Source organism: Neoarius graeffei, chromosome 18 (genome assembly GCF_027579695.1).
Source record: "Neoarius graeffei isolate fNeoGra1 chromosome 18, fNeoGra1.pri, whole genome shotgun sequence".
Taxonomy (NCBI): domain Eukaryota; kingdom Metazoa; phylum Chordata; class Actinopteri; order Siluriformes; family Ariidae; genus Neoarius; species Neoarius graeffei.
Genome location: NC_083586.1, coordinates 26075029 through 26090403, shown reverse-complemented (window position 1 = coordinate 26090403; position 15375 = coordinate 26075029). Strand labels below are relative to the sequence as shown.

Below are 15375 nucleotides of genomic sequence, written 5' to 3'. Positions count from 1 at the left end.
CCATGATTTGTAAAAACTAGTGCTGTCAAGCGATTAAAATATTTAATCGCGATTAATGTTGCGACTGTCATAGTTAACTCGCGATTAATCGCAATTTAATCGCACATTTTTGTCACATGAAAAACCATTGTAATTCTCTTATCAGCATAAAAACGTGAATGGGCTTGCTTTGTATTGCAAAGTATAACACGTCTTGACACAGCCACTGCAAAGTGAAACCTAAGCCGAGCATCAGGGCTAGCAAAAGAACCATGAGTGACATGGTTCTTTTGGAGTGACAGGTTACACAGTGACGGTAGGCTTGACATGCTTGATTATAATATAAAGTACACTGTTATATTAAGTTTAAGTTGTTCGTTGATAAATATTGCATTGAATCTGATCTTTACTGTTTCAGCTCACTTAACACATTTTGTACTTTTACACTTTCTGCCTGTTGATGCGTCGCGCTGTCCAATCAGAGGCGGCCAAATTTGCATGTTACAGGAAGGATTTCTGGGATAGCATTGAGTTTACAGTTCAGAGGGATCTGGCTTCTTTAGACGCTGTCTTCTTAAAACTGAATAAATATTTAAAAAGAGCCAAATGAGCCAGTCTTTTGAACGGCTCTTTTCAAAGAACGGATCACAAAGATGCGGATCCCATCAAAGAGCCATAAATCCCATCTCGACTAGCGCGCCCTGCCCGCGCTGGTTCTTTGGGGGAGGAGGGCAGAGGACTCTGGCTATGCGGGGTGTGGCATTACAGTCTAGCTGCTATCGTTTTTCTAAGCAAAGTCTATGTTCCAAGTTCCTGGCAGTTTCAAAAGCTTATGAAAAACCTACATCATGTCACAGAGCGTTAATCTCGCGATAAAAAAAAAATTATCGCCGTTAAAATTGAGTCAACGCGTTAATAACGCGACATTTTTGACAGCACTAGTAAAAACACATCATCCTGTTAATTTATTTTACACAGCATCCCAAAACGGTTGTACATCTATTTTACACGTTATATACGGTGTTGAAAAAAATTTATCACAAACAATGAGGGTAAAAATTACAATTACACCGTCTTTACATACATATTAAAAACACCGAAACCCCAAAACAAACCCACCCCCAAACCATCTGCAAAGTTGCTGCAAGGAAACCATACAGACTGACTAACTCTTGATGAAGACTGGTATCTTATTACAACTAAACAGTAATGTATAAACTAAACCCACATGAGTAAATGGATTCCATGTACAGAACTTTAGTCACCCAAGACTGTAGTCTGCTACTGTACAATAAATAAAAGTCCTTTTGTAAAGCAAAGTAAAAATGTTCCATATACTTTGCACATGCTAATAGTAAGTATCTACAGTGGTGCTTGAAAGTTTGTGAACCCTTTAGAATTTTATATATATATATATATATATATATATATATATATATATATATATATATATATACATACACATACATATATTCTATATTATATATAAAATGTTCCATATACTTTGCACATGCTAATAGTAAGTATCTATAGTGGTGCTTGAAAGTTTGTGAACCCTTTAGAATTTTCTATATTTCTGCATAAAGATGAGCTAAAACGTCATCAGATTTTCACACAAGTCCTAAAAGTAGATAAAGAGAAGCCAGTTAAACAAATGAGATAAAAATATTAGACTTGGTCATTTATTTATTGAGGAAAATGATCCAATATTACATATCTGTGAGTGGCAAAAGTATGTGAACCTCTAGGATTGGCAGTTAATTTGAAGGTGAAATTAGAGTCAGGTGTTTTCCATCAATGGGATGCCAATCAGGTGTGAGTGGGCACCCTGTTTTATTTAAAGAACAGGGATCTATCAAAGTCTGATCTTCACAACACATGTTTGTGGAAGTGTATCATGGCACGAACAAACGAGATTTCTGAGGACCTCAGAAAAAGCGTTGTTGATGCTCATCAGGCTGGAAAAGGTTACAAAACCATCTCTAAAGAGTTTGGACTCCACCAATCCACAGTCAGGCAGATTGTGTACAAATGGAGGAAATTCAAGACTATTGTTACCCTCCCCAGGAGTGGTTGACCAACAAATATAACTCCAAGAACAAGGCGTGTAATAGACGGCGAGGTCACAAAGGACCCCAGGGTAACATCTAAGCAACTGAAGGCCTCTCTCATATTGACTAATGTTAATGTTCATGAGTCCACCATTAGGAGAACATTGAACAACAATGGTGTGCATGGCAGGGTTGCAAGGAGAAAGCCACTGCTCTCCAAAAAGAACATTGCTGCTCGTCTGCAGTTTGCTAAAGATCACGTGGACAAGCCAGAAGGCTATTGGAAAAATGTTTTGTGGACGGATGAGACCAAAATAGAACTTTTTGGTTTAAATGAGAAGCGTTATGTTTGGAGAAAGGAAAACACTGCATTCCAGCATAAGAAATTCCCATCTGTGAAACATGGTGGTGGTAGTATCATGGTTTGGGCCTGTTTTGCTGCATCTGGGCCAGGACGGCTTGCCATCATCAATGGAACAATGAATTATGAATTATACCAGCGAATTCTAAAGGAAAATGTCAGGATATATGTCCATGAACTGAATCTCAAGAGAAGGTGGGTCATGCAGCAAGACAACGAACCTAAGCACACAAGTTGTTCTACCAAAGAATGGTTAAAGAAGAATAAAGTTAATGTTTTGGAATGGCCAAGTCAAAGTCCTGACCTTAATCCAATCGAAATGCTGTGGAAGGACCTGAAGCGAGCAGTTCATGTGAGAAAACCCACCAACATCCCAGAGTTGAAGCTGTTCTGTACGGAGGAATGGGCTAAAATTCCTCCAAGCCGGTGTGCAGGACTGATCAACAGTTACTGGAAATGTTTAGTTGCAGTTATTGCTGCACAAGGGGGTCACACCAGATACTGAAAGAAAAGGTTCACATACTTTTGCCACTCACAGATATGTAATATTGGATCATTTTCCTCAATAAATAAATGACCAAGTATAATATTTTTGTCTCATTTGTTTAACTGGGTTCTCTTTATCTACTTTTAGGACTTGTGTGAAAATCTGATGATGTTTTCGGTCATATTTATGCAGAAATATAGAAAATTCTAAAGGGTTCACAAACTTTCAAGCACCACTGTATACGTGAACACCTTCTACATGATAACGGTTAGCATTGTAGCTACCGTATATCAGAATCATTTCTGTACAGCGTGACCATCTATATAAAGAAGGAGAAATTACCATTGGTACGTGCTGAGCTGTCAAGTCCTTCTGCATCCATTTAGCTTGAGAGTTGATGTTTTCTTTGAGAAGTTTATGGATCATGATTGCACTCGGCTGTGAGCTTTCAGCTTCAAGGGGGAAAAGGGGGAAACCATACAGGTTATATATTTTCTATCCTTTTGTCTCTTCTCTGTAAGGTTTCAAAATTATAATCACTAGCAAGACAAAAAGACAATAGTTTTGACGACAAATGGTAGGGTGAATATGAAGCAAAATTGTGCATCATCTATTTTCTCATCATTGCTTACTTTATTTTGCAATGACAATTTTACAGATAGTTATTTGAGATTAGCATGAAAACGTTTGAGCAAAAGCTTCTAGAGACAGAAAGATTAGTCAATAACCTTGATGCTTCAAGATAAACTTTATTCACAACTTAAATCTAAAACTAATCTTTTTTTTTTTCAGCATGTTCCGATCAACAAAAATGATGGCAAGTAGGTAACAACTAAACATGCAAAGAAACCAAAGAAAAAGAAAACAAAGGACTGATGCTCTTGAGGTTAATGCTGGTGCAGTGTAACCACTGCAGGCATGTGAGCAAAAGAATTAATTTAGTTCCTGCTGAGTGCGTGGTCACTGAACTTTTGCAAATCTATTCTGTAAAACGCTTCTCTACTACAGTTTTTTCTTACTCCTTGAAAATTCTCACCATTCAGTAGAAATGTGAATGATGTGTGCACATCCACTTCTCTCTCATCTTGCATGCATTTATTTCCTTGAAAAAAAATGTCATAGGTGTTACACAGTACTGTAATATGCATTAATTTCAGAAAAGGAAAAAAAAAAAAAAACCTGAAATAACCAAAACATGCTCTTGGGTGGCTAGGTATCAAGTCTTACCAGTATCCTTTTTGTGCTTCACTTCGAGTTGCACGGTATCATGAAGAAAATTAAAATAAACCTTGTCTTTGTCCCCGGGATTAAATCGCCACTCGTTCAGACTGGAAGAAAAAGAACGATTAATGAAATTAAGAGATATACACATTTTATTTCTAGTTCCAGAAAAGTGTCTTACCTGCAGACATTTGACTCAAATGAACATATACTTTAAGAGCATGTAACCTTTTGAAGAGTTTATAGAGGGCTACTGCATGACATCACTGCGCCGCGAGATTTTGTTAGGCGCCATATTGGAAGACCAAGTACATGCACGCACAATATAAAACAAAGTATGAGCGAGAGTAAAGTGACACGATGGATGATAATTCTGGTTATGAGAGTACATTACCAGCTGCAGAAAGGGCACGGTATGTGGAGAAACTGGCTGTGATTGATGGGTTTGACCCATATGATAAGACTCGCGGCAAGGGAGAATGGAAACATAAGGAGGACCGGACACCAATTCTGCCATCTGTTTGCTACCCAGACATTGTAAACTATTTGTTGTTTATACCCAGTGCCTACACTGCAGATGACTTGAAAGCCTACAAAGGGCTACAGGCTTACAATTATGTTGTTAGCGGCTTGGTTCGTGATATTACAGCTGTTATTAAGAATAACCTACACACAGTTATGGCCAAGGTAATCTTGTTGATATTTATCTTTTAATATCATCTTTTCAGTTGAAAAATTAATACTTTTTGTTACTATTAAGGTATCCATAATTTAGGTTAATTTATCCAAATTATACATATATATTTATGATATATGCCTACACAACAACTATGCTTTATTTATATAATAGGAGGGAGAGCAAGCCCCAAACCATCCTAAATTATTATTATTATTATTAAATTGTAGAAGTCTGGGAGGCTTGCTCCTCATACAGTTACAACTTGGGGCCAATTTAGCATGTTTTAAATCTGAATTTCTTGCGTTTGCTTACCTCAAAGTGTCCGCAGATCATGCACAGACTTATCGATTATATCCACGGTTTTTTGCCAAGTCTCACACAGATTTCTTTCAAGTCTACTGTTGGGCCAATAAATCATAAATAAAACATCTCAGATTTGTTTAAGTCGTTTGCCACTCCACTTTATTCTCGTGGGTTCACATACCGCTGCCGTTATTTCCCCCTAATCACGAGATTGTTGGTCTTCCAAAATGGCGCAGGGTCTGTTTACTTCCGGTTTCGGGTGACGTCAGTGAAATCCCTCTATAGATAGTTTTCACATGACGTCACAGAGTCAGGGATTCCCTGGTGGCGGCCATCTTGGAGGGCTAGCTTACCGTACGGGTCACTGAGCACACATTGTAGCGCGCGAGTTACATTCATTTATATATTATTTACATTTATTTAAAGCTAGCAATGGTGCAAACTTGTTGTATTCACGGCTGTCGTAATAGGTCAGATGATGAAGTCAAGCGGAGCTTTTATGGAATTCCCACTGTATGGGAGCACGAAGGCGAGCAAACAAAGAAACTCAGCATACAAAGGAGAAATCTATGGCTTGCGAGAATCAACCGCAAGGATTATCAGCCTTCCAAACACAGCAAAGTCTGCTCCAATCATTTTATAAGTGGTAAGTTGTTTAAATAAACAATCAATTGTGTTTAAGTTTGTTTTTGGAAACCAAAACATCATGTGAACAATCTGTGGAGAATGCCTAACTGGAACCGCTGAGTGTACGTTTACATTGTAAACGTACAGGGTCTGTTTACTTCCGGTTTCGGGTGACGTCAGTGAAATCCCTCTATACGTAGGTCTTTTTTTTGGGGGGGGGTAGGGAGCTACAATTATCCACCCATCCATTATCTGTAGCTGCTTATCCTGTGAAGGGTCGCAGCAAGCTGGAGCCTATCCCACCTGACTATGGGCGAGAGGCGGGGTACACCCTGGACAAGTCGCCAGGTCATCACAGGGTTGACACACAGACAAAACTTCCACATTCACACCTAGGGTCAATTCAGAGCCACCAATTAGCCTAACCTGCATGCCTTTGGACTGTAAGGGAAACTAGAGCACCCAGACAAAACCCACACAGACACGGGGAGAACATGCAAACTCCACACAGAAAAGCTCCCGTTGGCTGCTGAGCTCGAACCCAGAACCTTCTTGCTGCGAGGCGACAGTGCTAACCACGACACCATGTCACCAAGCTGCAATTAGCTAGGAGTTATTTTTACGTTAAAGTGCACCACGTGATATATAATAAACTGCTGAAATACTTCAGTGATCTGACTATAAGGAATGGTATGTGCAGGACAGCTGCTTGATTTAAATTAGGTTATGTATTTACCCACTTATTTTTGTAACCTAACAATCACGGTCAGTGTGAGCAACTTGCTAAAAGCAGCAGCAGCATTTATCAAGCATAGGTACTCATTCCATTCATGAATTCAATCTCATGAAATTTTTCTTGTAGAGCACTTATACAGCCCCGATTCCAAAAAAGGTGGGACAAAGTACAAATTGTAAATAAAAACGGAATGCAATGATGTGGAAGTTTCAAAATTCCATATTTTATTCAGAATAGAATATAGATGACATAGCAAATGTTTAAACTGAGAAAATGTATCATTTAAAGAGAAAAATTAGGTGATTTTACATTTCATGACAACAACACATCTCAAAAAAGTTGGGACAAGGCCATGTTTACCACTGTGAGACATCCCCTTTTCTCTTTACAACAGTCTGTAAACGTCTGGGGACTGAGGAGACAAGTTGCTCAAGTTTAGGGATAGGAATGTTAACCCATTCTTGTCTAATGTAGGATTCTAGTTGCTCAACTGTCTTAGGTCTTTTTATCGTATCTTCCGTTTTATGATGCGCCAAATGGGTGAAAGATCTGGACTGCAGGCTGGCCAGTTCAGTACCCGGACCCTTCTTCTACGCAGCCATGATGCTGTAATTGATGACAATGCCAAACCACATACTGCATGTTGGAAAATGCAAGGTCTTCCCTGAAAGAGACGTCGTCTGGATGGGAGCATATGTTGCTCTAGAACCTGGATATACCTTTCAGCATTGATGGTGTCTTTCCAGATGTGTAAGCTGCCCATGCCACACGCACTAATGCAACCCCATACTAGAGCCCTGCACTCCCGCGGGACCCGCCGCAAAGCAGTGCGGCGCGGGACAAATTTTGAAAGCTCATTGTGGGCGCGGGCGGGACCGGAAGTGCACATATGCACGCGCGGGCAGGAGCGGGAGTGCACATATGTGGCGCGGGCGGGAGCGGTGATAAGCTGCAGTCCCACTAACTAAAAACGTGTTTGAAATAAAATTTATAAATTATTAATTTATGTCTATCATATATAATTTGTGCTGGATATTTTATTTGGCATTAATAAAAACATTTTAAGATGCCTAAATTTGCAGAGAGAGTCAGATTGCCAGATTGAGTGAGGAATGGCATCTTAAATTTGCCATTGATCACCCTAATGGGAAATCCTTTGATCACTCTAATGACTCGCAGTTCACACCCAGCTAGCAAGAGAACCATGAGTGAAGTTATTTACTGCTTGCGTTAGTCTACACCTCTAATCAGAGAGACAGGTTACACAGTGACGGTAGGCTTGACTCTATGCTATCCCAGAAATCCTTCCTGTAATATGCAAATTTGGCTGTCCAATCAGAGACGGCCAAATTTGCATATTACAGGAAGGATTTCTGGGATAGCATTGAGTCAAGCGTACCGTCACTGTGTAACCTGTCTCTCTGATTAGAGTTGTAGACTAACTCAAGCAGTAAATCAATTCACTTCTCTTACTAGCTCTGCTTTGCAATTAAAACAAACAAACAAACAAACAAAAAAAAAACAAACAAACAAAAAAAAACAAACAAACAAAAAAAAAACACCATTGGTACAAAGCAAGCCCATTCACTTTTTTATGCTGATCAGAGAATTACAATGGTTTCTCATGTGATAAAAATGTGCGATTCGCGATTAAATATTTTAATCGCTTGTCAGCACTAATTATTATTATTATTATTAGAGACACTACATGCTGAATTCAGAAACAAGGTAAATAATAACAAACGTGAATGTGAGCTGTAGATATTTATGCTCAAATCCACTCAAAGTAGGGGGCGGGGCACCATCACGCTGTGTCAAGACAAGAACTTTCCTGAGGAATAACGCGAACGTCTGCATCATGCGGGATTTGTGGGCGGGAGTGGGACAAAATATGGCAGGCACGGGCGGGAGCGGGACTGAAAAACAATTTTTTTGTGGGCGTGGGCGGGAGCGGGACTGAAAATCATAATTCTTTGCGGGCGCGGGCGGGACTGCACAATGTGGGCGCGGGACTGCACAATGCGGGCGCGGGCGGGAGCGGGACTGAAAAATCCGACCCGCGCAGACCTCTACCCCATACCATCAGAGATGCAGGCTTCTGAACTGAGCGCTGAGAACAACTTGGATCGTCCTTCTCCTCTTTAGTCCGAATGACACTGCGTCCCTGATTTCCATAAAGAACTTCAAATTTTGGTTCGTCTGACCACAGAACAGTTTTCCACTTTGCCACAGTCCATTTTAAATGAGCCTTGGCCCAGAGAAGACGTCTGCGCTTCTGGATCATGTTTAGATGCAGCTGCTTCTTTGAACTATAGTGTTTTAGCTGGCAACAGCAGATGGCACGGTGAATTGTGTTCACAGATAATGTTCTCTGGAAATATTCCTGAGCCCATTTTGTGATTTCCAATACAGAAGCATGCCTGTATGTGATGCAGTGCCGTCTAAGGGCCCGAAGATCACGGGCACCCACTATGGTTTTCCGGCCTTGACCCTTACGCACAGAGATTCTTCCAGATTCTCTGAATCTTTTGATGATATTATGCACTGTAGATGATATGTTCAAACTCTTTGCAATTTTACACTGTCGAACTCCTTTCTGATATTGCGCCACTATTTGTCGGCGCAGAATTAGGGGGATTGGTGATCCTCTTCCCATCTTTACTTCTGAGAGCCGCCGCCACTCCAAGATGCTCTTTTTATACCCAGTCATGTTAATGACCTATTGCCAATTGACCTAATGAGCTGCAATTTGGTCCTCCAGCTGTTCCTTTTTTGTCCCTTTAACTTTTCCAGCCTCTTATTGCCCCTGTCCCAACTTTTTTGAGATGTGTTGCTGTCATGAAATTTCAAATGAGCCAATATTTGGCATGAAATTTCAAAATGTCTCACTTTCGACATTTGAGATGTTGTCCATGTTCTATTGCGAATACAATATCAGTTTTTGAGATTTGTACATTATTGCATTCCGTTTTTATTTACAATTTGTACTTTGCCCCAACTTTTTTGGAATCGGGGTTGTATAAAAACACCCCCAGACTACAGAAATCTAAATCTACATACAGATCTCTAATAAGCAAGACAGACATAACGAACCATGAGAGGCATCAGATTCCAAAGAGAACCATCCTCTTCTAGGTGAGGACTGATAGTGGGATTATAAATCATCATACAGGTGTAGAAGAAGAGTAAAGATAAATATCAAGTGTGTTGAAAGGATGGGCATATTGTGAATAGGAGTCCACGGACGAGCACAACACGGCCTTTATGATTACATCAGCAGTTCTTCAAAAGGTACAAATCTTGGCTAAAATCAGGGCATAAACTAGTTTTGGGAAATGCAAACCTTTAAGGTGTCCATATGGAACCATACACAGTGAGACAGAAGGGGGGAAAAATACTTACAGTAGTTAAGTTAAATATAATTATCCCAGAAGCCAGTCAAAATCAACTAGACCTATACTCACATTTTATCAGCCTATACATTCATGCAATTCTCCAGTCATGTTATAACACTGCAATGCTTTAAACCCTGTAGAGTAAATTTTAGTGTCATACTGTTTTGTAATTTTCCTTTTCACTGAGTGTTGCATCTTCAAGGACTAACGACTTGGAACATTCTGCACTGAAACATGTTCATCTAATGCTCATTACGTGCGTAGCAGATGTGCATACAAGCCAGCAATTAGAGAAGATCCAATAAACTTTAGAGCTGGGCATGTAATTGCAATAGATCTCCTTTTTATCTCGTAAAGAGTGTATATAGATTTGAGAACAAAGGGACGGTATGAGTGGTGTGCCAAACCCTCAGCACTGTGTGTCCATTTCTGCAATAAACCTTTCACTTGCAAAAGGACGAGACTGGTGTTGGTGTTTGTCATTTTTCCACGACAATCCTACACAGACACAGGTGTAGAGCTTCAGTTAAAGTGCATATCACGGGTAAATTCAGGAGCGAGATCAATGTAATTCTCCTGTTTTATATTAAACTTTGGTCAATATCTGTTGCATTTTGCGCAATTTTTTTACCTTGCGCAATACCAGAAAAATTCAGTTGAAATCAAGCCATTTGAGGCGAATTGGTCCGCCTCTGAAAAAACTTGGCATTTGGATTTCCCGGCAAATATTGATTTTCGTGACATCACGTGTGGGACGCCTCCCTCTGAATCCTACGTCAGCGCTGGTTTGTTTATGAGAAAACAACCTGGTGGTTTTCTGCAAATTTCTTCGTTATCGCGTAATTATTAAAATGGTTAACAGATTTATCGTAGGAGGGTGTACGAACACCAATCTTGATGGGATTAGTACTCATCATTTCCCAAAAAAACGGGCAATGAGAGAGAAATGGGAGCGCTTCGTGCGAGGCTCCCGGAAAAAGCCGAGGACCAAGCAGAGAGAAAAAGACCAAGAAAATCAGCAATTCACAAGTTGACTGTTGCCGGGTAAGAAATAAGAGAGACTATACTCTAAATTAGGTGTTCCTGTGTTTGTGTGGTACACGGATAATGTTATTTATTGGCACACAAAAGTAAATAATACGAAAGTGCTGGGCGATAATACACTCACTTAGATTAGATAGAACTTTATTGATCCCTTTGGGAGGGTTCCCTCAGGGAAATTAAAAAGATACAGTCCACAGCCTGGTAAAAAGCAGCCAAAGTAGAGTCCAAAGTAGTGTATTTAAAGTCCCCGGAAATTATCATAAATGCCTCATGGTGCTGTGTCTGCAGCCTTACTGCGACAGAGTGAATCCCCTGACACGCAGCGGCTGCGGCTGCCCTCGGAGGGATGTAAACACAGATGGTGATGCTAGCAGCTCCAAGTTCAGGCAACATAAGACTGTCTTTATGGAGAAATGTCCTGGGTTACACCAGCGGTTGTTCACATAAATGATGAGTCCCCCACCTTTGCCTTTCCCCGCATGCTTTAGTGTCTCTTTCGGCTCTCACAGCAGTGAATCCCCGCAGGTCCACGTTAGTATCCGGTACAAGGTGTGTTAGCCATGTCTCCGTAAAAATAAATAAGCTGCTCTCCCGGTAAATCCGCTGGTTGTTCAGTGCGGATAGCTCGTCAACTTTATTCGGCAGCGAGTTCACATTCCCCATGATAACGGAGGGAATGGATGGTTTGTAGTGCCGCCAGTTGTCCGCTAGCCTAGCCTTTAGCTTAGCAGCCCCTGGGTTTCCTCCTCAGCTCGGCCAGGATGGGGTGTCGTATCCCGGCTCGTCCCATTGTTGTTTTCAGGGCCAGCAGCTCCTCTCTTGAATAAGCGAGAAAACTGGCTCCTGGTTGCATGTTAAAGTTAAAAATATCCATGGGATATGAAGAAAAAACAAAAATAAAAACACTCCGTCTTCGTAAGAAGAGCAGAAAAGTAAAAAGGTGGAAAAAGAGGTTTAAAGAGCTAAAAACTACATCTTTACATTTTACTTCACATGTATCAAGGGATATGCGTGTCAGGGCTTGAGATCTTGGGACCGGTCAAACACATTAAATGTTTATACAACCCTGCTTAGCCGATTCCATGTATGTAGCTTATGAAATCTTTCTCCTACAGTAGCCAGTACTCTTCTAAATGAAGTATATAAAATACATAATAGTAATTAGAAAAAATATGACTTATGTAACAATGGATAGATGAGCGTTGATGCATGAATCCATGAGTTTAGAAGCTCAGGCGACAATTCCATATTTCAATGCAAAATCGCTAGCTGCTAAACTTGGTCTACACAGGCTGTGCACTGAAACCGTGCAAGCTCTCGCAGCCTGCTGGCCCTTCCGCACGTGACGTCACGAATCTGGCTCCAGACTCCCTTGGGATTTTTCCAGACGCGTTTTGTCATTTTATTTTTTTCTGCTGTAGACAGATGGCCTTGTACAAAATTACCCTTCTGGATGAGTGTGTAAACGGCCATACTTTCATCTCATCTCATTATCTGTAGCCGTTTTATCCTGTCCTACAGGGTCGCAGGCAAGCTGGAGCCTATCCCAGCTGACTACGGGCGAAAGGCGGGGTACACCCTGGACAAGTCGCCAGGTCATCACAGGGCTGACACATAGACACCGACAACCATTCACATTCACATCTACGGTCAATTTAGAGCCACCAGGTAACCTAACCTGCATGTCTTTGGACTGTGGGGGAAACCGGAGCACCCGGAGGAAACCCACGCGGACACGGGGAGAACATGCAAACTCCGCACAGAAAGGCCCTCGCCGGCCATGGGGCTCGAACCCGGACCTTCTTGCCGTGAGGCGACAGCGCTAACCACTACACCACCGTGCCGCCCGCAACGAAACTGGTCCAGGATATGCATTTTAATGTTCACGTCAAATATCAGAATTGGGGAAAATGATATTGGTGACTCTGGCCATGAGGTAGGTTCAAGTATTTCTGCCAATCTCCTGGGATTTTCTGCTGATATTCTGAGATTTTCTTCATGTACAGCAGTCCATGGAGTTCACACAGAATGGTGTGAAAAACAATCATCCAGTGAACAGCACCTCTGTCAGTGGAACTGCCTTTCTGATGAGGGAGATCAGAGATGACATGAAGGCTCCAGAAACTCAAATAACCACTTTGAGCATCTCCGAACATATCGCATCTCAAAACTTGAGGTGAATGGACTACAAACCACAAAAGACCTATCTGGTTCCACTCATGTTAGCCAATAAAAGGACTCTGAGGCTACATAGTCTGTATAGATAATTATCATAGCAATCAATCATCCCAGTAATTATAATGCTTTTTTTAAACATTAAAAAAATAGCTACTTTGTAAATAATCCAGGTTTAATCTTTTTAGACACCAAATTTGCATTGTTAAACCTTTTAGCCCTTCACCAGTGATAAATTTTGGACCACAGGATCCTTGCTGGCTGTGTAATTTTGGTGGCCTGTTACTCAGTCCAACAGTATTATGCAGGGGTTTAAAACCTCCAACACCAATTCTGTGCCCAGTCTGCTCATACCAAAACCACAAATGCACAACCATGCCATTATCGTATCAGTGTCATTGCTGCACAGATGATCCACCATGCAAATATTATTTGTGGCCATCCTGCAGTGGCCCTTTTCTATTGATGTAGACTACCGTTCAAAAGTTTGGGGTCACTTTGAAATGTCCTTATTTTTGAAAGAAAAGCACTGTTCTTTTCAATGAAGATCACTTTAAACTAATCAGAAATCCACTCTATCCATTGCTAATGTGGTAAATGACTATTCTAGCTGCAAATGTCTGGTTTTTGGTGCAATATCTCCATAGGTGTATAGAGGCCCATTTCCAGCAACTCTCACTCCAGTGTTCTAATGGTACAATGTGTTTGCTCATTGCCTCAGAAGGCTAATGGATGATTAGAAAACCCTTGTACAATCATGTTAGCACAGCTGAAAACAGTTGAGCTCTTTAGAGAAGCTATAAAACTGACCTTCCTTTGAGCAGATTGAGTTTCTGGAGCATCACATTTGTGGGGTCGATTAAATGCTCAAAATGGCCAGAAAAATGTCTTGACTATATTTTCTATTAATTTTACAACTTATGGTGGTAAATAAAAAAGTGTGACTTTTCATGGAAAACACAAAATTGTCTGGGTGGCCCCAAACTTTTGGACGGTAGTGTATGACCAAGATTTCTTCTCATTAACAAATGATACATTTTTGACGTTCTCAAATGTGTTGAGCATCTGCAAGTGAAAGACAGATATTTATAATCCTATTCTACAGAAGCATGGCTCACTCTTATCAAGACTGTCTGGTGAACTGACCGGTGAAGTGAACAATGCGAATCATTACAATGGCACCTGTCAAGGGGTGGGATATATCAGGCAGCAAGAGAACAGTCAGTTCTTGAAGTTGATGTGCTGGAAGCAGGGAAAACGGGCAAGCGTAAGGCTCTGAGTAACTTTGACAAGGGCCAAATTGTGATGGCTAGATGACTGGGTCTGAGCATCTCCAAAATGGCACATCTTGTGGGGTGTTCCTGGTATGCAGTGGTTAGTACCTACCAAAAGTGGTCCAAGGAAGGACAACCGGTGGACTGGTGACAGGGTCATAGGTGTCGAAGGCTCACTAATTTGCATGGGGCACAAAGGCTAACCCATATGGTCCAATCCCACACAAGAGCTACTGTAGCACAAACCGCTGAAAAAGTTCACGCTGGCTAAAGCAGAAAGATGTCATCCAGCCATCACAATTTCGCCCTTGTCAAAGTCACTCAGATCCTTACACTTGTCCAGTTTTGCTGCTTCCAACGCATCAACTTCAAGGACTGTTCTCTTGCTGCCTAATATATCCTACCCCTTGACAGGTGCCACTGTAATAGCTTACATTATTCACTTCACCCGTCAGGTAATATAAAATACACATACACACACGGACATGAATGTTTTATTGGGAAACACGTCACTCGTACTTTTCAGAAGAGCTATGTCTGGGACATGGAGAACCAAAACCGTGACATAAATGTGTCACTCGTGAGGAAATCGATAAATTATTTTGATAAATTTGGGTACTTTGTGAATGTGTCTATATAATAAAATCACACATTGGCTTTAAGATATGAAATTTATCTTCTCTTGTTTAAAAACTCACATTGTTCATACAAAATTTTTTTCTCTCCGTGCTTCCACGGAAGGCGGTCGCATTTCTGCTCTCCCTCTTCCTCCTTTTTTCCCCTGCTTGTGCCTGTGTCTTGTCTCGTCTGCTGTACTTTTTGAAGAGACTCTTCCTGCATTACTTTCTAAACCAAAAAAGCATGGAATTGACAAACTGGTCTCCTAACGAAATTGACACAGTTTTCTCGACGAGAAGTTTGGGTTTGGGGGAACCCGTTTGTCCTGCCGGACCGTTTGCGGCTGGTTACACGATGGACGCGTGGGAGCGGTGGCGGGTCGTGTGCCTCGCGATTCTTTCTGTGGAAGACATTGAAGATATCTA

At 41.1% G+C, this 15375-nt stretch overlaps 1 protein-coding gene across 1 annotated transcript in view; it reads right to left on the bottom strand.

The window, feature by feature from the left end:
* Positions 1-15375, bottom strand: part of knl1 (kinetochore scaffold 1) — a 47855-nt gene that overhangs the window by 1875 nt on the left and 30605 nt on the right. Inside the window, exons 11-13 of the mRNA XM_060898610.1 lie at positions 4106-4206; positions 3915-3980; positions 3221-3330 (exon numbers count right to left, since the gene is read on the bottom strand). Coding sequence (XP_060754593.1) covers positions 3221-3330; positions 3915-3980; positions 4106-4206 — 277 coding nt within the window. The remainder of the gene's footprint in view (positions 1-3220; positions 3331-3914; positions 3981-4105; positions 4207-15375) is intronic.